Source organism: Mercenaria mercenaria, chromosome 2 (genome assembly GCF_021730395.1).
Source record: "Mercenaria mercenaria strain notata chromosome 2, MADL_Memer_1, whole genome shotgun sequence".
Lineage (NCBI taxonomy): Eukaryota > Metazoa > Mollusca > Bivalvia > Venerida > Veneridae > Mercenaria > Mercenaria mercenaria.
The window spans coordinates 50,848,359-50,873,950 of record NC_069362.1 but is presented as its reverse complement, the minus strand read 5'-3'; the positions used below and the strand labels follow the sequence as shown (position 1 = coordinate 50,873,950).

Below are 25,592 nucleotides of genomic sequence, written 5' to 3'. Positions count from 1 at the left end.
ATTCACAATTAAGATGAATATTGATTAAATCTTATTTGATATTTTATTTGCAACAGAATTAAAGGTGTAAATAAACCCACAATATTAATTCTCATCCATCAGGGGTTCGTCAAAATCTCCAGACGAACTTTTCTTTCAACCAGGGACCCATGGTAGACCAGTGGTATGCAGAATGACAGTATCTGAAAAATGAGGTTCGTATTCTTATGCAATCATAAATGGCTTTAATCCATAATCCTAAACAGTACAAGCTTAGAACCCATACCTGTCTCTTCCGCACGGGTCCGTGCTTGGTCCCCTGCTCTTCCTTGAAAAATTGTTGAGAAAGACGTTAAACCCGAACACACACACACACGCACGCACGCACGCACGCACGCACGCACACACACACACACACACACACACTTCCTTGCATACATACAGGGTTTCAGAAATATGCAAATTTACTGATAGCTCATTGGGCTACAAATATTTTTATCTGGTAGCCCTAACATTAACGTTTATTTTGCAATGACCATGTTGGTTTATTTACCACGTGCTTGTATACTGCAGTTGGATGGAATGCTTAGATTAATATAGGGTTTCATAATTTTAGCCATACGCACATGTTGTTATAGCTAAAACAATTCTGCTTCAGAGATGTTATATGCTGTTTTGGATCTCTTGATGCGGCAATCAGAACATAGAAATAGCGTCAGTTAAGTATTGGTACCCAGAACTAATGTCATATAGATTTTGTTCCCTAAAATAGCAATTATCATTACTCGTTTTTCTCCTTTTTCTTCACTTTAAATATAAAACTATTTAAACTATTAAACTGGGAATTCTTTTCCTGTCAATTATTGCAACATGACAATATCATAAAAGGAATGTCCATCTTTTTTTATAAACTTGCATTTGCTTTAGGGCAGTATCAATTGCAATTTATCTCATAAAATTATTAAAATGACCTCCCGCATAATATGAAGTCTAAAGTGCATCTATTTGCAAATGACACTGCAATATACATGTCACTTACCTCTGTCAGACAATCAATACCTCCAAAACGATCTTAAAACACTAGAAAAATGGGAGTTGAACTGGGATAGTGTCACAAGAAGGAAACATCCTATTCCCTCACATTATTACCTGCATAAAACACTACTATAATCAGTCACCTCAGCAAAATTACTTGGCGTGGATATCTCAAACGATTTCAAACTCTAGGTTTTCTCCACAGGAATGTAAAGGTCAGTTCCAAACCCCTTAAGTCCATGGCATATCAGACCCTCGTCAGACCACAGCTGGAATATAGCTCCTAAGTGTGGTCTCCATACACACAAACCCAAACAGAAGCGGTCCAAAGACGGGTAGCATGTTGGGCTACGTCCTACTTTGGCCACACCTCCAGTGTCACTGGCATGCTGTACAGTCTAAAATAGAGCAGGTTAAATCTCTGGCGCATTGACTCCCAACTCTCTCTTATGCATAAGATCTCAAATCAACTGGTTGCAATCCCCATGGCAGATTATCTAATCCCCCTAACAAGGCAATCACGTCATTATCATCCGCTGTCTTACAGGTTAATCTCTGCAATCACTGACTACTACAAATGCTGTTTTTTCCCTAAGGACTATAGTCCTATGGAATAATTTTCCACTTGAATTCCCTTCCGTCCAATCCTTGAGCAGTTCAATGCCACTGTTTGCAACATTGAACATGCTTCACCATACCTTGCTCTTCACCCGTGTTATTATCTTTTAAATCAGTAAACAAATTTTTCTTCACCATCTATTTGGCCCAATTTTCTTTTATTTTCTACTAACAATCTTTGTGGCTTGACGCACACGAAAGTATCTATACTACATCCCAATTTCCGAGCAGAGTTGTCGTTCGTGAACTTCACTAACACGTGAATGAAATATCACTGGAATTGCAAGAGATTGTAACCTAAAGGAAATAGATTTAGATTTAGAATTTTATTGAAAGCCTTGGCCTCATAGACTCATCGGGCCAAAAACAACATAACAATTAACACAAATAGCAAGACATGTCAAACTAATAGATAATGCACATATAGGAATGAAAACACAGTGCATATACAGTATACATAGACACCTGAGCCAATTTTAGAGTTAAATACAGACATTTATAGTAGAAAAGAGCTAATTGAATTTGTTTATGTGTTTACAAAAGACTTTCCGTTTCTTTAGTTTTTTTCGCGACATTCAATCCGGATTTGATATTATTGTCATAAAATGTTCATGAAATTGTTTAGGCGAAAAAGATCAAACAGAACTGAATAAAACATATTTTGTTAAGGTTATACCTATCTTTTTGATAGTGAAAAAAGGTAATAGAAGTAAAGTCGTAAAATTCCGCGAAACTGGTATACGGCACGAAGAAACGAAAGTAAACACACAACCAAAATATGGAATATAAAATCTCCGACTATTTATTTATATATTTGCTGAGTACTGAATTGACCGGTTGTTTCAAGTTATTGTACTGTATCCGCTTCAACTCTTAAGTGTGTCTTACATTTTCGTGTCACGTTATATAATAGTGGGCGTTGCGAGCTCTTCGTTCTCAAATTGCTTCGTACCTGTATTTGGTTAACATGATTTTAATAGAATGTTCTGTTGAAACCTTTCATATGGAGTCTCCAGGGCCTCTGTTGTTTGTTCAATGACTTCACAAACGAAATGTTTTGTAGGTTTATAGACCACTTTTTACAGTTGTTGGCAACATGATCAAGAGCTCTAAGTCTGATATGCATTTTATCAGAATTATGGTCCTTTATGTACAAAGAAAATTAGAATTTCTTTTTATTAAGATCCAATTTTCTTGAATTCTATAAGAGCTATAGGTTTGAAACTTTGTACACTTGTTTATTATAATAAGAATAGTAAGTTGGTTAAGAACAATAACTCTCTCAGTTGCAGTTTGTAAGAATTACAGGGGTTTTCCTTGGTTGTTTTTTTGTTTATGTTCACTTTCCTAGAATACTGACTATAGCTTTGAAATTTCATACATTTTTTGTCATCAATTAAGATTAAGTAAGAAGGCCAAGAACCATTACTCTGCTCCCATATTGTCCATCACTTACAGGCGAGCGATGGCACCCACAGGCAGTGCTCTTGTTTTCGGTTTGGTTTCGGTTACTGTTTGATGTTTATAGGAAATGGCCTTAAGGTAGTACAGAGTACATAATGCCACATCCTAAGTAATGACTGATCTATTTACATATTGAATTTCCTTTCAGAGATGGTTATACTGAGGAGCAATAAAAGAACTGGCGAAGAAGCAGATAGAAATACTCTTCCAAAGAAGCAGGAAGTACATCTTATCACTGGTGGTGGCGGCTATGCTGGTTTCTGGCTTGGTAGGAACTTGGCAGCTAGAGGTCACAGTGTGATACTCGTAGATGTACGGGAACCAATCTGGACATTGAAAGAAAATATGAAATTTTTAGCTGTAAGTGTTGTCTTGGAATATACATGTATTGGGAGTAAGGGACTGTTCTAGATCTTACAACAAAGAAAAAAGTAAATTTTAAGATATCACGAAATTATTGCTATATTTCTTCAGAAGGCTTTGAAAATTAGTAGCTGACAGATTACAGGGTTTTTTCTAGCTAATTTGGGTACATAGCCTATACCCATAAAATTGGGAATTTTCGCTCTTAAAGGTTCCAAATTGGGAAATATTTAGTTCCATAGGATATTGTAAGGATGTGTTAAAGCGCTTTCTCATACACTTGTTTCACATTGTAGAACCTCTTCAACATACTGTCATTACAAAATTGTCCATAATTTGGTCAATTTTTGAGCAATTTTGATGAAATTTTTTTCAGAATGTAGATTGGGAATTTTTGCACTCATTTTGGGAAAAATACATACTTTTTGGCATTGGGAATATAGCCGAATAACGGCTATAAAAATGGCCGAAAAAAAACCCTGGATTATATTATGAGAACACATTAGAATTAGTTGTTTTTACTATTTTTTCTTTTCAAAATCGAAAAGAGTTTGTCACAGGGTACCAAAGGTAAACTGCCATAATTATAAAGCTTTACATAAATGGTTAAGAACAAATTCCCGTCGTATATTGATCACATTTTTAGGAAAGTTTTTATGTACACATATTTATTATCATTAGATGAATAAGTAGATTAAGAACCATAACTCAAGAAGTGCATTTTGTCAGAATTATGGCCCTTTTTAACTGAAAATGTTGGTATGTTGTGGTTAATTTTTTTGTTAAAGTTCACTGTTTTTTTATACAGTAAAATTGGTAACTTTGAGTCTTATTTTTATCATCATTAGGTGAGTGGTAAGGTTAAGAACGTTATATCTGTTCCTGCATATTCAGGGCTCGCACTGTCACTCGCCAAATTCGCCATTGGGGGAAATCGTAATAATTTGGCAATGAAAAATCACTTTTGGCGAAAAACTTTTGGCGAAGTATTTTTTCGCCGTATTTTGTTTGCAATCACAGAATGAGAATGGTTTTCTAATCTTTTCCGGATGTACCACAAAGCACATTTCCATAGGCAAAAAAACGATACCAGTCTACAATACATTATCCGGGTTATCAAAAGGTTAAAATCTGTCACACATTTGCCTGGAGGTGCGAATATACAGCTTGTAAATTATTGTGTTTGACACAAGTGACTCAATTATATGTTTGTTTAAAGATGATTGAACAGGTGATTAAAGAAAACCGAACAAATAAGCTGTTAGATTATGCAATAATTGATTGGAAGCCGGGAAAAATAAATTGCCACTTTCGGTGTGGCCGATTCTCTGAAGTGCATGGACGTGTGGTTAGTTGAAAATGGAATTTTATGTCATTAAGTTTAATAAAGGTCATGTTAATTGCCATATATCTGAGAATTGTGAAAAAAATAATTATCTGTATTCATAGTAAGTATTCGTTTTTTGTTAAAAAAGGATTGGGAATTGTGCTGTTCAATCAGTCGCCAAAATGGCATCTTCTGCAGTTTAAACGCTTTTAATGCCCCCGAAGGGAGGCATATTAGTTTTCAACTGTCTGTTCGTTAGTCACAACATTAACTTTTTGCATGAAGGCACTTTACTCGCGAACCACTGCACCCAGGACCTTCAAACTTCACGTGCTGATAGTACTCATTGAGTACACCACCCCTACTGACTTTGGGGTCACCAGGTCAAAGGTCAAGGTCACAGGGGCCAACGTTAACTTTTTGCATGAAAGCACTTTACTCGCGAACCACTGCACCCAGGACCTTCAAGCTTCACGTGCTGTTAGTACTCATTGAGTACACCAACCCTACTGACTTTGGGATCACCAGGTCAAAGGTCAAGGTCACAGGGGCCAATGTTAACTTTTTGCATGAAGGCACTTTACTCGCGAACCACTGCACCCAGGACCTTCAATCCTCACATGCTGATAGTACTCATCGAGTACACCACCCCTTCTGACTTTGGGGTCACCAGGTCAGAGGTCAAGGTCACAGGGGCCAATGTTAACTTTTTGCATGAAGGCACTTTACTCGCGAACCACTGCACCCAGGACCTTCAAACTTCACATGCTGATAGTACTCATTGAGTACACCACCCTACTGACTTTGGGGACACTAGGTCAAAGGTCAAGGTCACAGGGGCCAACGTTAACTTTTTGCATGAAGGCACTTAACTCGCAAACCACTGCACCCAGGACCTTCAAACTTCACATGTTTATAGTACTTATTGATTACACAACCCCTACTGACTTTGGGGTCACCAGGTCAAAGGTCAAGGTCACAGGGGCCAATGTTAATTTTTTGCTTGAAGGCACTTTACTCGCGAACCACTGCACCTAGGACCTTCAAACTTCACATGCTGTTAGTACTCATCGAGTACACAACCCGTACTGACTTTGGATCACCACATCAAAGGTCAAGGTCACAGGGGCTAATGTTAACTTTTTGCATGAAGGCCCTTAACTTGTGAACCACTGCACCCAGGACCTTCAAACTTCACATGCTGATAGTACTTATTGAGTACACCACCCCTACTGACTTTGGGGTCACCACATCGAAGGTCAAGGTCACAGGGGCCAATGTTAACTTTTTGCATGAAAGACTTTACTCGCGAACCTCTGCACCCAGCACCTTCAAACTTCATATGCTAATAGTACTTATTGAGTACACGACCCCTACTGACTTTGGGGTCACCAGGTCAAAGGTCAAGGCACTGCGGGGGCATTTGTCACCATTAGTGACAACTCTTGTTAGATCTGGATTTGTCTGATACTCCGCCATCTAAAAAGTCTACATTTGAAAGTGTTACTCCTCATGCATTCAAACAGCAGTGGTTGAATGAATTTGATTGGCCTCAATATGACTCTGGGTCTAAACTTATGTTTTATAGATTATTCTAACACGATCCGCAGCAATTGCTATATAAACATATAGCGAAATCGCCTATACATGAATCTACGATAAAATATGGTTGGCTGTTACATTTCACCCCCCTAAGATTGTAACATAAGAGATTCTACTTCAGTTCCATTACATACGAATTATTTCAGGGCCAAACGGTTGAAAACAGCATTTCAAAAACACAAATATAATAAAAAGTCATACTGACTTATGTGTAGGTCCGTAAAACACGTTCTGATCTCTACGAGAGAATTCAATTAGCTTAATTATGATTCAGCGGTGACGTCATAAATGTATGACATAAAGTATGACGTCATAATAATGTGACGTCATATAAAAGTTAAGCTCGCCACTCGTAACACAGGGTCAACTCGCCTAATTTGATGATTCTGTTCATAATTAGTTTGCGAGCTGTTAGATTACTAATTTATGAATACTTCTCAAAATTCTGACAAAAAAGAAACAAATATCTATACGTTCCATTGGCTATGCAACACTTTCTAACCATAGGGGGTAAATTGTAACAGCATATGACCCGAATGACCTATTACGCTGAAAATGTAGTACTGTAAAATGCGATTATTTGCGTTGTTAGAATCAAAATAATAAATATGTTCCAATAATTTTATCAATTAATAAAACATGGGCAGTCGTTTGGATGTGAATAATTAAAGCACTCGTGCTACGCACTCGTGATTTAATTATTACGCATCCAAACTCCTGCCCATATTTTATTAACTGATAAAATATAGGAACATATTTATTATTTCTTAATTACATAGGATAAGTTTTGGATTGCAGTATAAAGTCATGTACATGTATGTTTGTATGCACTTGTGTAAGTTGTCAGTCTCAGAAAATATTATTTTAAAATAATAAAGTTGTTAACAATAACACTTCTCATTTCTGCCAACCACAGTTACATGAGCTATTTAATGTGATGTGTTGTATATGATGTATAGTTTAAAATAAATCTTTAATTTTAAAAATATAAGCATTATATACAGTAATATATATAGTATATTTCAAGCAGCTACGTCTCCCACAGTCTCTTTTGTAAGGTCTTGGATTCTTTGACTACTCCATCTGCAATGTTAGCTACAATTTTTGGCTAAAGGTAATAAGATTTGTCTAAAAGATTTTTCATTTGGCTAAAAGCTTGACTACAAGAAAATTTATCCCAATGCCACTGCTGATACTGTGTTATGTCAAGCACCTACAGACAAGCAGGCCATCTTGTTTAGTTATACTATAGATGTTTTTATATGAAAGATATCAGTAAAAGGCATTTTTAGCTTGTCTGATTTATTTTTAAAAATCTGCAAGGTATTGTCGTCACTTGATCGTCGTCGTCAGTGTCGGCGTTGGTTAAACTTTTTGTTTAGGTCCACCTTTTCTCAAAAACTATCCAGAGCTACAGCTTTGAAACTTTGCATATTTGTTTATCATCATAAGTTGACTTTGTAAGCCAGGAAATATAATTCTGATATGCATTTTGTCAGAATTATGGCCCTTTTTGTACTTAGAAAATTTGAGTTTCTTGGTTAATTTTTTGTTTAGGTCACTTTTTCTAAAAAACTGTAAGACTATTAAGAGCTACAGCTTGAAATTTTGCATACTTGTTTATCATCTTTGGGGGACTATGTAGGCCAAGAACCATAACTCTAACCTGCATTTTGTCAGAATTATGGCCCGTTTTGTACATAGAAAAACTGAACTAGAACTCTTTTTTTACATATTGTCCAGCACTTGCAGACGAACAATGGCACCGGTAGACGGTGCTCTTGTTTATGTTGTAACTCTACTATGCAATGCAATAATAAAGGTTCTATTACAGTGTGACCTCACCAACAGGGAAATGGTTACATCATTGTTTACTGATGTTGACTGCGTTTACCACATGGCATCTTATGGAATGTCAGGAAGGGAACAGGTAAGTGAAACCAGCTCACCAGGTTGGTTGTCATGGTAACATTACAATGTGACCTCAGCAACAGGGAAATGGTTACATCATTGTTTACTTATGTTGACTGTGTGCACCACATGGCAGTGTAAAAAACGCTCCAAACAAAATTTGACATGGTTAAACACGGTTTGTCTACAGAGGCCAAGAAGACTCTGGAATACATGGCATCTTATGGAATGTCAGGAAGGGAACAGGTAAGTTAAACCAGTCCACCAGGTTGGTTGTCATGGTTACATTACAGTGTGACCTCACCAACAGGGAAATGGTTACGTACATTTTGACAATATTTGCTACACTTGATGTGTACTGAACAACAAACATTTCATGAAAAGGTTTTCTTCCACCAATGATGCTTAAATGAAGTATCATTATTATCATTTGTTTTTTCATCCACTATTTGGCTGGAACTGAGATAGTTCTTGAATATAATGTGATTAGATGTACATGTTATGATTTATGGAAGGCTGTATGTGCCATATTTTTTTAATGAAAGTCTGCAGTAAAACAATTGGTGTACTGTAACCTGTTGTATAATATTACAGAAATTGGTTGCATTTGGTTATATTTTGAGGTGGTGTATTATGTTTGTAAAAAATAAAATGATGCTTACTAAATTTATCTTCAGCTAAATAGAAGAAGAATAGAGGCTGTAAATGTTGGTGGAACAGAGAATGTTATACAAGGTACTTTGTGCTGATCATAAAATTATTTCATACTTGAATGAAATAAGCTTTGGAACTAGTAGTTATTACATCACTTTATAGTTCACCTGATCCAGGAGTTCAGGGTTAGCTATTAGTATCTAAGTGGATGGTCAGGTTTTCATCATCCGTCATCCACAATTTTACAGTAAACACTAAAGGAGTAAATTTTTCTCAGTCTTTATGAAACTCTCTAGAAACTGGGTCATTAAGGGTAAAAATTATGTCATTAGTTCAAATGATAGAAAAACGGTGTTAACACTTGAGGCCTCATCTCCTCTCCTGCATGATCTATATTTTCAAAAATGTAGGTCAAGAACAAATTTGTTTCATCAAATGTGAAAAATTAGGTCCCTCTGCCAAATCATACAAAAGCCTTGTTAACACTCTAGAGGCCTCTATAGGATCTTTGTGAAACCTGATCAGAATTTTTGTCCTTTAGAAAGCTATGCCAAGTTTGAAACTTGGTCGTCTTGTGTCCCTGGTCTTGTTCAGATTATAGAAAAATCTTGTTGACACACTAGAGGCCACATTTTCTACCTGTTTTACATAAAATTTGCTTAGAATGTTCATGTAATCTTGGTCCAGTATAAAACTTGATCATCTGGGTTTGAAAAATTGGGTCACTAAGTCAGATCTCGAAAAAAAACCTTGTTAAAGACTTAAGAGGCTCAATTTTCTACCTGATCTTACATGAAACCTGGCCAATATATTTGTCTTCATATCATATGGGTTATGGGTTTAAAAGCTGGGTCACTTTGTCAACTCATAGAAAACCTTACATTTAGAGATCACATTATCTTTCTGATCTTTATGAAATCTAACCAGAATGTTTGTTTTGATCTGGAGCTTGAAGATAAAACTTATTAACCAATGATGGAATTTTAATGTAATATTTACTGTATTTGTTGAAGACTTCAGTGATATTTTGACAGGCAAAAATTTTGAAAAACTAGAAATATTCTTTTAACAGTGCATGACATTGTTGTATTTATCACTTGTGTTTCTATATTTAGCTCACCTGAGCACAAAGTGACAGTTACATGCTTAGATGTCACAATTTTTGCCCAGTCTTAATGAAACATGGTCAGAATGTTACTGACAGTAAAATCTTTGACAGGCTACTAGATCATCTTGGATAAAAACAAGGCTGCTAGTCAATTAATAGTAAAACTTTGTTATTACTCTTAGAGGTCACAAAAGGGCTCAACATAGTCATCAAAATAGCTGTTTGGTGTATGTGCATTATTGCGTGCTTGCATCTGATGTTGTCCAGACAATAACTTTGACATGCATGGAGCAATCTTTTATATTTAGCATTAATGTATACCTCAATAGATGGAATGTTATACACAAACATCAGGCCCTTATCTCAAATGTCAAGGTCATATTGGGGGCTAAAAGGTCATGAGAGTGCTTGTTTTGGGCCACAACTTTGACATGCATGAAGCAATCGTCTTTTTATGGCATAAATGTTCACCTCAATGAAACAGAGTGTTGCACACAATCAGCAGGCCTCTATCTCAAAGGTCAAGGCCACATTTAAGTTCATTTAAGAGCTCGGGCCATAACTTTAACATGCTTGGAGTGGTTTTATTTTCATTTCACATGTTTGCCTAAATGAGACAGTGTCACACACAGACTGCCAGCCCCTATCTCAAGTCAAGGTCACATTTACAGATCAGAGGTCAATTGTCCAGGGCCAGACTTTGACATTGTCACTGCTCTTAGGTCAAGGAACACTAAAGTCAAAAGTCAAGTCATGATTATTAGTTGTGATAAACTTGACTTGTAGGAGTTTTTTGTAAATATTTTTGCACACTGATGGTTTGGAACATCTGTGTATGAAAAGAATTGGACTACTGAATGACCCTTGCATGATCTAAATGGCGAACTAATAGGTCTTAACAATTGAGTTTTGACAGTAATCTTATTCAGGCAGTATGGCAAATTTTGATTCATACTCATGTTATCATTGCGATGTAATGAGATGTGGATAACGTAAAATTTTGCAGGTTATGTTTTGGTGATATAATTATAAATGTGATTGAGTGCGCCGTATAAACCCTAAATAAAAAATAGAGTGAAATTTGTTTGATAAGTTGAAATGTTTAAGTTATGGAAGCTTGTGTGATCAACAAATAATAGGGAAAAACATTAATAGGTCATACATTTATATTCTGTCCAGCTTCGGGTTAGCTAAGCATCTAGTCAGGTTTGTCCTTCATAAATCAGTCAAGGTAAAATTTTCGAATCTCTCGGGTTCATTTAGGGTCAAAATTAGTCACTAGTCAAATCATAGAAAAACCTTGTTAACACAGTCTATTGTATTCATAAACTTGTCAGAACATTTTTCAAATTAGGCAATGAACACATTAGGTCAATTCAATAGGTTACAATTAGGTCCTAAACTAGGTCACTAGGTTAAATCATGGAAGAACCTTGGTAACATTCAAGAAGCCACATTTTCTACTTGATCATCAAATCTTTGTTCTGTTAAGTATAGGTAAAGTTCAAAATTGGGTTGCCTGAGCTCAAAATCTAGTCACTAATTTACATCAGAGAAAAACTTTATTAACTCTGTAGTTTGCTATTTCAGCATGTAAGACGAATGATGTGACACGACTGGTGTATACGAGCACATATAATGTTATATTTGGTGGTCAGACAATCAATGATGGTGATGAAAGTCTTCCTTATCTACCTCTTAACAAGGTAACTTTTATTTACATATATATTGTTGATTGTTCAGGAACAGCTGTTGCCTCTACATTTGTCATCCATATGTTTAGAGTACCACCTTTACACAGAAGCTCTGTAGAGATCACAATCAAGATCAATAAGTAGATATGACATAACAACTGTCAAGGGAGTTAAATGATGTAAGTGTTGCCATTATGAGAGGTTGATTTTTTTTCTGAAAAGGTCTTTTTATGCCCCCCGCATCTACTGATGCGGGAGGCATATAGTGATTATCCTGTCCGTCCGTCCATCCGTATGGGGTTAACCAAATGGGACTGTTTCGTCTAGCATCAATACCCCTAACTAGAATGACTTGATACTAATGCAGATGTAACCTGTGACCATTCCTCATCTTCAGACATCACCTGACCTCAGTTTGACCTTGACCTTGAACTTGACCTCATTTTGGACTTAGGTTGCTTTGTATCGACAAGGATGCCACCGGCGGCATCAAGCATTTATTGAACGCAGCTCCTTTTTGCTGAAATCTCACTGACAATAAATAAATTTTGATTTGATTTGATTTGATTTGGGTTACTGCATAACGGAGGATGTTGATTTTGGGATCCCAGTAAAGTCAATAGTCTATCACTGTTGCTTACTCCTACAAGATTTCTTAGCGTCGAGCAAAAAAAACATACATTGTAAATCTAATTCAGAATGACTTGATAATGTATTTTTCAGCAACCAGATCACTATTCTAGAACGAAGAGCATTGCTGAGCAGAAAGTGTTGAAAGCAGATGGCAGAAAAACAGATAGTGGGAACACCCTTCACACGTGTGCCTTAAGACTGGCTGCTGTGTATGGACCTGGTGAACAAAGACATATACCAAGAATAGTGGTTTGTGTAATACTTGATATTGATGGACAGTTATAAAAAAAACATGTAGTTTTATTCTTTTATTTTTACATTGATTTTAGAGGAAGTTATGACAACTAATATATTCTATGTTTGATTTTTAACCAATGGGCGGTCAGCATCAACTTTGGTTTACGGTCAGTAACTTGAGTTAGGAATGACTGATTGCAATGAAACTTGGTATATTGGAAGCTTGCATAGAGACGGAGTTTTGGATTGCATATGGGTTACTAGAGTAAAGGTCAAGGCCACTGTAACTAAAGATAGAAAATACATTAACTAATGACTTGAGTCAGGAATGATCAGTGGCAATGAAACATCTGTGCTGGTTGTAACTGCACTTCTGAATAGTATGTTTGGATGCTGTCAGATATGCATAATAGAATGTGACCCTTTTGTAAAAGGAACATGATGGTGTGATGCAAAGTTTGAAAATCTGGCTTTTATGGAATTTCCATATTTCTTGTCTGACTGACACTTTCACCTTGATAAGGGATTGTAGAGGACGTATGATTTTGACTTTGTTTGATTTTCTTATTGGTGCTTACATCTTAATTAGGGATTGTAGAGAAAAATAAATGTTAACAACATGATGTTCAACTCTATGGCTGCCAAACAGTCCTTAAAAAACTAAATATAATATCTTTTACAGGATTATATAGAGAAAGGCCTTTTTAGCATTATATATGAGACAGACACATTACAGGACTTTCTACATGTGGAGAACCTAGCTCAAGCACATGAACTAGCAGGGAAGGCTTTGACAAAAGATAAAAGTTATGTTGCTGTAAGTTTAATTGTTCATTTGTAGGTAAATAAAAGTGAATGCACTGAATCATTTTTGTGCATTCTCCAGAAATAAAAGCAGTAATAAACCATAATTAGATATGGTTACTGTACCTAGTTGAGCTAGAAAGCACTGGACCAAAATTAATTTTTTTTTTAAAGCTAGAAAACACTGAACTATAATCGGATATGTTTACTCAGTGAAGAAAAACACTGAACCACGTTCAGATATGGTGACCTAGCTAAGTTTGAAAAATATATAACCATAATCAGATATGGTTACCTAGTTGAGCTGGAAAACACTCAACCTTAAAGGGAAATATTCAACATTTTGACAATGTATATATTTAGAAAGAGTTTGGTGAAAAATATAAGCTGGCGAAAAAATTATGCAAATCAGACTACAAACAAAAAAGATATGGCATTTAAATTTTGTCAATTTAATGAAATGGCAGCTACTTTGGGCACAGTGACGTCATCCTTTCCTTATATAGGCATTACCAAATATGGTATTTATTTCATAACATAGGTGGTACTCAAATGATTATAACTTTTAAGCTCACCTGTCACAAAGTGACAAGGTGAGCTTTTGTGATCGCGCGGCGTCCGTCGTCTGTCCGTGCGTGCGTGCGTCCGTAAACTTTTGCTTGTGACCACTCTAGAGGTCACATTTTTCATGGGATCTTTATGAAAGTTGGTCAGAATGTTCACCTTGATGATATCTAGGTCAAGTTCGAAACTGGGTCACTGCCATCAAAAACTAGGTCAGTAGGTCTAAAAATAGAAAAACCTTGTGACCTCTCTAGAGGCCATATATTTCACAAGATCTTCATGAAAATTGGTCAGAAGTTCACCTTGATGATATCTAGGTCAAGTTCGAAACTGGGTCACGTGGGGTCAAAAACTAGGTCATTAGGTCTAAAAATAGAAAAACCTTTTGACCTCTCTAGAGGCCATATTTTCTCAATGGATCTTCATGAAAATTGGTCAGAATGTTCACCTTGATGATATCTAGGTCAAGTTCGAAACTGGGTCATGTTGGGGTCAAAAACTAGGTCATTAGATCTAAAAATAGAAAAACCTTTGTGACCTCTCTAGAGGCCATATTTTCATGGATCTTCATGAAATATTGGTCAGAATGTTCATCTTGATGATATCTAGGTCAAGTTCGATACTGGGTCATGTTGGGATCAAAAACTAGGTCAGTAGGTCTAAAAATAGAAAAACCTTGTGACCTCTCTAGAGGCCATATTTCTCAATGAGATCTTCATGAAATTGGTCAGAATGTTCACCTTGATGATATCTAGGTCAAGTTCGAACTGGGTCACGTCGGATCAAAAACTAGGTCAGTAGGTCTAAAAATAGAAAAACCTTGTGACCTCTCTAGAGGCCATATTTTTCAATGGATCTTCATGAAAATTGGTCAGAATGTTTACCTTGATGATATCTAGATCAAGTTCGAAACTGGGTCACGTGGGGTCAAAAACTAGGTCAGTAGATCTAAAAATAGAAAAACCTTGTGACCTCTCTAGAGGCCATATTTTTCATGAGATCTTCATGAATATTGGTCACAGGGGGTCAAAAACTAGGTCAGTAGGTCTAAAAATAGAAAAACCTTGTGACCTCTCTAGAGGCCATATTTCTCAATGGATCTTCATGAAAACTGGTGAGAATGTTCAGCTTGATGATATCTAGGTCAGGTTCGTAACTGGGTCATGTGCGGTCAAAAACTAGGTCAGTAGGTCGAAAAATAGAAAAACCTTGTGACCTCTCTAGAGGCCATATTTTTCACGAGATCTTCATGAAAATTGGTGAGAATGTTCACCTTGATGATATCTAGGTCAAGTTTAAAAGTGGGTCACGTGCCTTCAAAAACTAGGTCATTAGGTCAAATAATAGAAAAAGCTTGTGACCTCTCTAGAGGCCATATTTTTCAATGGATCTTCATGAAAATTGGTCAGAATTTTTTATCTTGATGATATCTAGGTCACATGTGCTCAAAAACTAGGTCACTATGTCAAATAATAGAAATAACGACGTCATACTCAGTTCAACACTGGGTGATGTGGGGATAGGTGAGCGATTCAGGACCATCATGGTCCTCTTGTTTGTTTGTTGGCCGATTTTGATTTTTTTTCATTGGTGTTAAATGATTCACCCAGTTCTTTTAATAAGGAGTGTTGCCATATGTTGCTTATTCCCTTTTAATTAGATATGGTTTCCTGGTTAGACGTGATAACACTTTACCATAATCAGATATAGTTACCTAGTTAAGCTGGAAAACACTAAACCATAATCAGATATAGTGGTTACCTTCCATAGTTGAACTAGAAAACACTACACCATAACTAGGTATGATGCTTAGTTAAGCAAGTTGTGTGATTTACTGTTCACTTGTAACTGCTAAAGGAAGTTGTATTTGACAGTCATAAACATGTGCAGAAAATGATGTTTGTAAAACAAGAAATTGTCAGAATTTATTTTACATTATCTGTAAATCTTCTATCTTTTCTATAGTTTTTGTTTTGACCAGTAATAGTTTTTACATATGAAGGTATATCTTTGAAAAAGACACATTTTCATACAGATATTTGTATAGGGAGGGGTAGAGGGATATGAATCATCTTCAGTGATAGCTGTAACTGAACAAGTGTATATCTAATCACAGTTTGTTTTATGTTACAGGCTGGCCAGGCATACTTTGTCTCAGATGATGCACCAATCAACACATTCTCATTTTTTGGACCTCTTGTAAGTGATTCATTTTCTGTCCATCTGTCTGTCAGACAATTTTTTTCATGCTTATCTAAAAAAACAAAAGAACTAAATATGGGCTTTTGTTTTGGATTTACATGGGCCATCCATCTGGCCTAGGGAAGGTTGGTGGTTCTACCTGAAATAGGGCCTGAAGGGTTGCCTGGGGTCTTCCTACACAATCATAAGCTTGAAAAGTCTACATGTGAGCTAAATTGTGTTGGTGTGACTGTATCCTGATAAATTTTCCAGAAAAAGATTTCTATCATTCCTGGGGACAACCTGTTTTTGATTCTTTATATGCAAGTTGCGTACCATCTGTTGAACACTCGGCAAACAAATGATTTATATTTTACAGATAACTGGTTTAGGCTATCCAATGCCTAGTATTAGACTGCCCATATCTGTGATATACTTTGTAGGTAAGTATTTTACTCCTATATCTGTTGATAATTATAGAACTTACCGTAAAAACTCGAATATATTACGCAGTTTTTTTTACGATTTTTTTCATTTTCACAAAGGGGTGCATAATATACACCATTTTTTCCCAGCTTGAAAACCCGAAAATATCGGCGAAAATCAGATAATTTTGTCAACTGTCATGTGTTTACATTTTGGGCCGTGCTTTTTTAACCTCCGCTTGAAGAGCGTTTTGGTGGGTCTAAAAACACATATGGAACCGAACCTCTGATGATATATGGTAACGTTGGTTTTGATTGCGAGTTTAAATTTTTGCATTTGTAAATTTAATTAATGAATACTGTATGGTACATATCTAGAGCACCGGATAATGTGTCAGTTTAATAATTAGGCAAAATACAAAATTTCGCGGTTCCGGGTTGTAGGTGTTTGATCATTAAAATCATTATCTTTCAAGGATGTTCAAATAAATTGCAATTAAAACAGATTGTTTGATATTTCTTTATTTCCAGCCAATTATTACTGAACAATACAGACGCTCGTATATTGGTAAACAAACATGTTAATTAACCGCGATTTTCTTATTTGGTGTGCCCATAATTATGAGAAGTTTGTTCACACATCTGTTAAAGCGTACTAAGGTGTTGACAGCTTGAGAAAGTTCTCAAATACTATAGAAAGAATTTGTCTCTCAGATATTGTCACTGTTGTCTGTAACTGATTATGCAGCAGTTGAGATTTTCACGAGAAATCGTTTTTACGCATGCCGCAAATTGTCGATTTCGAGTTTGTAAGCAACGTTTTTTGACTGATTTTTCGTTGCCTAATATATTCCAATGTAAGCATTTTTCCCAAGATTTTGATACAAGATCGGGGGTGCGTAATATACATGCTAGCATGATATATTCGAGTTTTTATGGTAAGTTCTGGGATGATACTGTAACTTGTCTTCAGTTTTGATGATTACATTCCTCTCTCCACTGTAGGTTCGGAACTTGGCTTTAGGATGTAGAACTCCTATGATGAAGACGTCCTATTGGTTTATCAAAGGTCTCTGGTTCTACCAAGCCCGTGTCTTGAATAATGCTCAGAGGGGCACCTGGGGTCTTCCTCCACTATACCTGGAAAGTCACCATATGACTTAAAATTGTGTCAGTTTGACATTAAACCCAAGAAAAGAAAACAAATCAGACTTGATGTACAAAAAGTTATTTAGAAAACATGAACATTTATTTAGCTGTCAGTTTGCCATATATAGTTACATTCTAAACAATCTCGGATACATTTTAAGAAGAGCCTGAATATCATGATAGAAATGCTTTTGTTGTGTTTGTTTGGGACAGATTAGGGCCAAGGTTACAATAACTAAATGATGTACAGAGAAAAAGGTCCACTATTCTTGAAAACTAAAAGAGATATAATCTTAAAACTTTGCACACTTGATTATTGTCGAGAGTTTAGTAAGAAGGCCAAGAACCATGACAGATGCATTTTTTCAGAATTATGTCCCTTTAGTACTCAATAAATAAGTGTTTTTATTTTTTTTTATGTTGACTTTACTTTAATGTTAAAAAGGCTCTTTGTAATTTTGTAGTAAGATATAGTCATTTGATCATAGTGAAGGTCAGCTTTAATAAGATTTGCTGTTTGAATTGGTTTGTGTTTTAGAAAAACTGGTTTTAATAAAACTTCTACATCTCTTGTTACATATATTTTTTCACTACTTAGGGGGTAAATTTACCCTATAACATAATCTGTTTGACAGAACTGTACAGTTAATTTGTATTTTTTCCAACAGCATTGATTAACATGCATTTTCAGTTTAAATCCTATTTATGTTTTGTTTAACATTTCCAGCATTTCTGACAGAATGGCTACATTACCTGATCTCCTATGTGTATAACTTCCAGCCTTTACTTACTAGAACAGAGGTAAACCAAATCTTTATCAGTTCTGTCTCACACTATTTCAGATGTTATTATGTCTCCCCAGGAGACATATTGTTTTTGCCCTGTCCGTCCGTCCGTCCGTCCGTCCGTCCGTCCCACTTCATTTCCGAGAAATAACTGGAGAACCATTTGACCTAGAACCTTCAAACTTCATAGGGTTGTAGGGCTGCTGGAGTAGACGACCCCTATTGTTTTTGGGGTCACTCTGTCAAAGGTCAAGGTCACAGGGGCCTGAACATTGAAAACGATTTCCGATCAATAACTAGAGAACCACTTGACCCAGAATCTTGAAACTTCATAGGGTGATTGGTCATGAAGAGTAGATGACCCCTATTGATTTTGGGGTCACTCCGACAAAGGTCAAGGTCACAGGGGCCTGAACATTGAAAACCATTTCCGATCAATAACTAGAGAACCACTTGACCCAGAATGTTGAAACTTGATAGGATGATTGATCATGAAGAGTAGATGACCCCTATTGATTTTGGGGTCACTCCGTCAAAGGTCAAGGTCACAGGGGCCTGAACATTGAAAACGATTTCCGATCAATAACTAGAGAACCACTTGACCCAGACTGTTGAAACTTCATAGGATGATTGGTCATGAAGAGTAGATGACCCCTATTGATTTTGGGGTCACTCGGTCAAAGGTCAAGGTCACAGGGGCCTGAACATTGAAAACCATTTCCGGTCAGTAACTTGAGAACCACTTGACCCAGAATGTTGAAACTTAATAGGATGATTGGTCATGCAGAGTAGATGACCCCTAACGATTTTGGGGTCACTCTTTGAAAGGTCAAGGTCACAGGGGCCCGAACATTGAAAACCATATCGGTCAGTAACTTGAGAACCACTTGACACAGAATGATGAAACTTCATAGGATGATTGGTCATGCAGAGTAGATAACCCCCTAAATTTTAGGGTCACTCTGTTAAAGGTCAAGGCCACAGGGGCCTGAACATGGAAAACCATTTCCAATCAATAACTTGAGAACCTCTCGACCCAGAATGTTGAAACTTCATAGGATGATTGTTCATGCAGAGTAAATGACCCCTATTGTTTTTGGGGTCACTCCGTTAAAGGTCAAGGTCACAGGGGCCTGAACATTGATAACCAGTTCAGATCAATAACTTGAGAACCACTTGACCCAGAATGTTGAAACTTCATAGGATGATAGAACATGCAGAGTAGATGACCCCTATTGATTTTGGGGTCAGTCTATTAAAGGTCAAGGTCACAGTGGCCTGTTCATGTAAAATCATTTTTTGGAAATAACTTGAGAACCACTTGACCTACAATGTTGAAACTTGATAGGATGATTGGACATGCAGAGTAGATGACTCCTATTTATTTTGAGGTCACTTGATCAAAGGTCAAGGCCACAGGAGCCTGAACAGTGACTTGAGAACCACTAGGCCAAGAGTGTTGAAATTTAGCGGGATGACTGGACATGCCAAGTAGATGATCCCTATTGCAGCCAACCATCAGTGTCACTTTGACTTTCGCTCCTGACCCCTATTGACTTCTTGCCTATAGGACTTTGCATTGGGGGAGACATGCGCTTTTTGCTCACCTGTCACAAAGTGACAAGGTGAGCTTTTGTGATCGCGCGGTGTCCGTCGTCCGTGCGTGCGTGTGTCCGTAAACTTTTGCTTGTGACCACTCTAGAGGTCACATTTTTCACGGGATCTTTATGAAAATTGGTCAGAATGTTCATCTTGATGATATCTAGGTCAAGTTCGAAACTGGATCACGTGACATCAAAAACTAGGTCAGTAGGTCTAAAAATAGAAAAACCTTGTGACCTCTCTAGAGGCCATATATTTCACAAGATCTTCATGAAACTTGGTCAGAATGTTCACCTTGATGATATCTAGGTCAAGTTCGAAACTGGGTCACGTGCCGTCTAAAACTAGGTCAGTAGGTCTAAAAATAGAAAAACCTTGTGACCTCTCTAGAGGCCATATATTTTACAAGATCTTCATGAAAATTGGTCAGAACGTTCACCTTGATGATATCTTGGTCAAGTTCGAAACTGGGTCACGTGCTGTCAAAAACTAAGTCAGTAGGTCAAATAATAGAAAAACCTTGTGACCTCTCTAGAGGCCATATTTTTCATGGGATCTGTATGAAAGTTGGTCTGAGTGTTCATCTTGATGATATCTAGGTCAAGTTCGAAACTGGGTCATGTGCGGTCAAAAACTAGGTCAGTAAGTCTAAAAATAGAAAACCTTGTGACCTCTCTAGAGGCCAAATATTTCGTGAGATCTTCATGAAAATTGGTCAGAATGTTCACCTTGATGATATCTAGGTCAAGTTCAAAAATGGGTCACGTGCGGTCAAAAACTAGGTCAGTAAGTCAAATAATAGATAAACCTTGTGACCTCTCTAGAGGCCATAATTTTCATTGGATCTGTATGAAAATTGGTCTGAATGTTCATCTTGATGATATCTAAGTCAAGTTTGAAAGTGGGTCACGTGCCATCAAAAACTAGGTCAGTAGGTCAAATAATAGAAAAACCTTGTGACCTCTCTAAAGGCCATATTTTTTATTGGATCTGTATGAAAATTGGTCTGAATGTTCATCTTGATGATATCTAGATCAAGGTTGAAACAGGGTCATGTGCGGTCAAAAACTAGGTCATTAGGTCTAAAAATAGAAAAACCTTGTGACCTCTCTAGAGACCATACTTGTGAATTGATCTCCATAAAAATTGGTCAGAATGTTCACCTTGATGATATCTAGGTCAAGTTTGAAACTGGGTCACGTGCCATAAAAAACTAGGTCAGTAGGTCAAATAATTATAAAACCTTGTGACCTATCTAGAGGCCATACTTTTCATGGGATCTGTATGAAAGTTGGTTTGAATGTTCATCTTGATGATATCTAGGCCAAGTTTGAAACTGGGTCAACTGCAGTCAAAAACTAGGTCAGTAGGTCTAAAATTATTAAAATCTTTTGACCTCTCTAGAGACCATATTTTTCAATGGATCTTCATGAAAATTGGTCAGAATTTTTATCTTGATAATATCTAGGTCAAGTTCAAAACAGGGTCATATGAGCTCAAAAACTAGGTCATTACGTCAAATAATAGAAAAAACGACGTCATACTCAAAACTGGGTCATGTGGGAAGAGGTGAGCGATTCAGGACCATCATGGTCCTCTTGTTTACAAAAGCATTTTCTAGTTTTTTTTTTGTTTTACTGAAAAAAAGGACCTTGGAAAAAAAAGGACCTGAAAAGAATGAGCTTTAAGGTACCGGTATGCTCATAATAATGCTGTTTTACTGGATTTGGTCATGCGCAGGGTGTGTGATCTTCATAACAAAAGGTTCTAATGAAATACATACAATTAGTCCTGTTTTAAAGATTCTTTGTGATGAAGTAGATACAGTGATACTATAAAATCAGAAAGCGAGAGATTTCTTTCCGCTACATAATTATGTGCTGTTCGTATTTGCAAATATGACAGTAGAAGTGTTGTTGTTTTAAATAGGACAGTATGTGTCACAAGTTTGCAAATATTCTGTGCAAATTAATTCCATTGATTTAAGAAATAATTTATGGCAAAAGATTGTTTTAACACAAATTATGCAGCGGTTATACGTTGGGCGTAATAATTTCACGAGGGCTATTACCTCCCAAGTGTATAAATAGTGTTAAAACACGGTTTCGTTATAAATTATTTCGATTCTTATATGCCCTTAATCGAAAACAGTAGATGAAATGTAGAAGCGCTCTTTCTTGGTCGCAACAAAAACTTTGACCTCACTGCATATAAATGTGACGTCATTCTAGCGTAAGAGTGTTTTAACAGAGACAAGCATATTAGAATGTTTATATATGTCACTTTGTCATTTGAGATACTGTATATTACCTGATGTAACCCATGAAAAGTATGTGTTGTGATAAGAGGTTGGAATGTTTGCTAATACAACAGTGGCTGTTAGTTAACAATTTTTTAGTTTCAGAGATGTATAATTTCAAAATGATACTATATTGGATCATTGTAAATATAAAATTATAACTCACAGTTGAGTAAGTTTCATTTGGGTATGAAATCAAATACATGCATCCGGTTGAATTGTAGTTTAAAATCATATTTTTCAGTAACTGTTTACTGTGAAATCATTAATATTAGTGGGGGACTAAGTTTCATGGATTTCGTGGTTGAGTTATTCCACAAAATTTATTCCCAACAAACAGGTAAAGTTCCCATAATAAACAAAGTTTTGAAATGATTTGTGTATGTGTGATTGTGAAGAATGACAACTCTTGCCTTGTGTATATATTTATCAGGTACTAAGTACAAGCATAAATATCTATTAGTTACTTCCCTTGCACTGACAATATGGAAAAGTAAAGGAAAAATATAATAATTCCTAACATAAGATATATTTAATATGTGTATGACATTTGACATTATTGAAAAACACCACTTTTAACAATTTAATAACAAAGTGAGTATTTTAAAGTGAGGATACTGCATTTTGTGATCAGTCATATGAGATCATCACCATAAGATTAGTACTGATGTTCTCATTGACAATTTGATAAAAGAAATTGTTTCTGAATTTATTCGTTACCCACCTGTGATATACCAGAGACATTGGCAGTTACTTGCAGAAAACAAGCTACTACTGGTAAAGAATCAAGGAACTCTGGTTTGGTTTACTGCCTATAACTGAAATACTTTTGGGAAGCAACACTAAAGTCAAAACAAATCAAATAACATTTAACTGTGTAACTTAGCATGATATCTTTTGAATTGACCAAAATGGTATTCTTTTCTTATCTTCTTATTCCAGGTATACAAGACAGGGGTCACACATACATTTAGTATTAAAAAAGCCGGAGAGCAGTTGGGCTATAGACCTACTATACAGAACGATATATCCAAGGTTATACAACATTATATAAACACTGGACATAAGAAACATACAGAGAAAGAAGCGTCCTCTATAGTACATTGGATAGTGAATATAATTATAGGAGCGTTGATAGCAATGTTAATTATGTCTTTTTTGCCTATAGTGAAGTAGAACCTTAGCAATACTATATCTATTTAGGGGTTGTTTTAATGGCAGATTTAATGAATGCCATATCTATATCTAGTTTAGTTAAGTAGCATAGCCTGTTGAACATTTCGAGTACTGTTATTAAAATTATTTACAACATAGGTCACATTATTATTACAGGGTATTTTATACAGTGACAGCTGTATTTGTGGGTGTAAAAAAGAGATCCTTGTATTCAACTGGTCTCTCTATTCACATGTATAAATGTGTTCTTCTGGCATATTTTCTGTGGAAGTGTATTCTGCAGTTCAGTCACATATGGGCTACATTTAATTTTACTGTTGTATTATTGAAATAATATAGATATAAGTATTTGTAGTTAATTTGTTTGGTTTTATGTTTTGCTATTTAATGTTTTTTACTGCAGAAATAATATGAAAGTATATGATCTAGAAATCGGACAAAAATTGCCTGTACATTTCTTTAGCTAATACTTGAGTACAGCAACTAGGTAGAAATTTTGCATTGGCGACAAATAATTTTAGCTTGATTATACAAAATATAATGGAGAGCTGTTCTACTTACCTAGGCATCTGCATTTGTACCTTAGTTAAAAGTTTGGATGCACTTTATATTTCTTTAAAGATTTGCTTCGGACTTAAAATAATTGTTCCTAACCATCACCCACCTCACAGAGCAACAGGGCGATAACTGTTACAGCAATATTCAGGAATTTGTCATTATAACATAAAAGAAAAATCTTAAAAATCAGAAACTTTGTGTTTATCATCGGTCTAGTGGCTAGTCTAACTCTCTCTCTGTTATTACTACATTATTTGATTCAAACTTCAAAAACTTGCTGATCACTTCTCTGTAGTACAACATGCATGTTACATCCAATTTTGAGGTGTGTTATGACCTATCTCTACTGGTAAGGATTTTTGTGTGGACTTAGATTTTATTTTGCATTCGCAGTCCTTTTGACAGCTGGTGGCCCGACATGTTGCCCATGGGCATCTTGTTGCTGCTTTTTTTTCCCAGTGAAGGTTGTATTTCAGTACCAAAGGGAGGACAGTTGCACTCTGAGTATATTTCATCAGATTCACTCACTTTGGACATGAAAAGATACTAGTATATCATTACCATGTCTGGACAAATTCCTTAAAAGCAACTTGTCCTGAAGAACAAGCTGCCGAGAATTTTCACTTGTGCTGCTACAATTTGCAATAATTATTATTGTCCTGCAATTCACTTTTGGGAAAACAATTTTTGCAGACGTTTATTTCAAAGTCCGTTATAAGAAGTACTTAACAGAATCTTGGTTTGCTCTGGAGAGGTTCTAGCTAATGTGATCATATTGTAACTGATTGGGAGAGATTAAAGCATTGTGAATAAGAAATCAATTTTCAGCTATCCAGCTGGTCAAAAATCCCACTCATCTTGTAAGACTAGTACTACACTCACCTGGAGCCAATTTCTATTCCTTTTCACATGGACGAGTGGAATTGTCGAGCCCCGATAACATTTTTTGACTTTCCTGTCTGATTATTATTTTTTGAGTTACCACCCATCTTGGATATTAAAGTATTGCAAATACATCAGAACATTGTGTACTCAGCTCCTACTAGCTAACTAGTGATCATCAAATTCGATCACAATGTTTGTCTGGATGTAATTTGGGTCAGTTGCATTTAAAACCAGATCTTCATGACATTTGATCAGAATGTTTGTCTGGATGAAATCTAGGTCAAATACGAATATGGGTTATCTGGGTTCAAAAACTAGGTCACCCAGTCAAATCAAAGAAAATCTTGTGTATGCAATAGGAGCTGCATTTTACATTGGATATTCATAAAGTTTGGTCAGAATGGTTGCCTTGATGAAATCTAGGTCAAGTTCGAATATGGGTAATCTGGGGTTAAAAACTAGGTCGCTAGGTCAAATCAAAGAAAAACCTTGTGTATGCAATAGGGACTGCATTTTACTCTAGATCTTCATCAAATTTG

The 25,592-nt window shown here is 36.1% G+C and overlaps 1 protein-coding gene across 4 annotated transcripts; it reads left to right on the top strand.

The window, feature by feature from the left end:
- Nucleotides 1-76: 76 nt before the first annotated feature.
- LOC123563944 (short-chain dehydrogenase/reductase family 42E member 1-like) lies at nt 77-23,964 on the top strand. Of its 4 annotated transcripts, none has more exons than XM_045357126.2 (11): nt 77-194; nt 3,245-3,456; nt 8,223-8,318; nt 8,977-9,034; nt 11,652-11,767; nt 12,479-12,637; nt 13,308-13,442; nt 16,127-16,192; nt 16,554-16,617; nt 18,476-18,549; nt 23,377-23,964. In XM_045357126.2, the coding sequence occupies exons 2-11, from the start codon at nt 3,247-3,249 to the stop codon at nt 23,608-23,610; spliced, it is 1,212 nt and encodes a 403-aa protein (XP_045213061.2). In that variant the 5' UTR covers nt 77-194; nt 3,245-3,246; the 3' UTR covers nt 23,611-23,964. The 4 variants fall into 4 exon arrangements, with proteins under 4 accessions (XP_045213061.2, XP_045213060.2, XP_045213062.2 ...); XM_045357125.2 differs by lacking the exon at nt 77-194 and adding an exon at nt 2,367-2,391; XM_045357127.2 differs by lacking the exon at nt 77-194 and adding an exon at nt 2,404-2,691.
- Nucleotides 23,965-25,592: the final 1,628 nt, after the last annotated feature.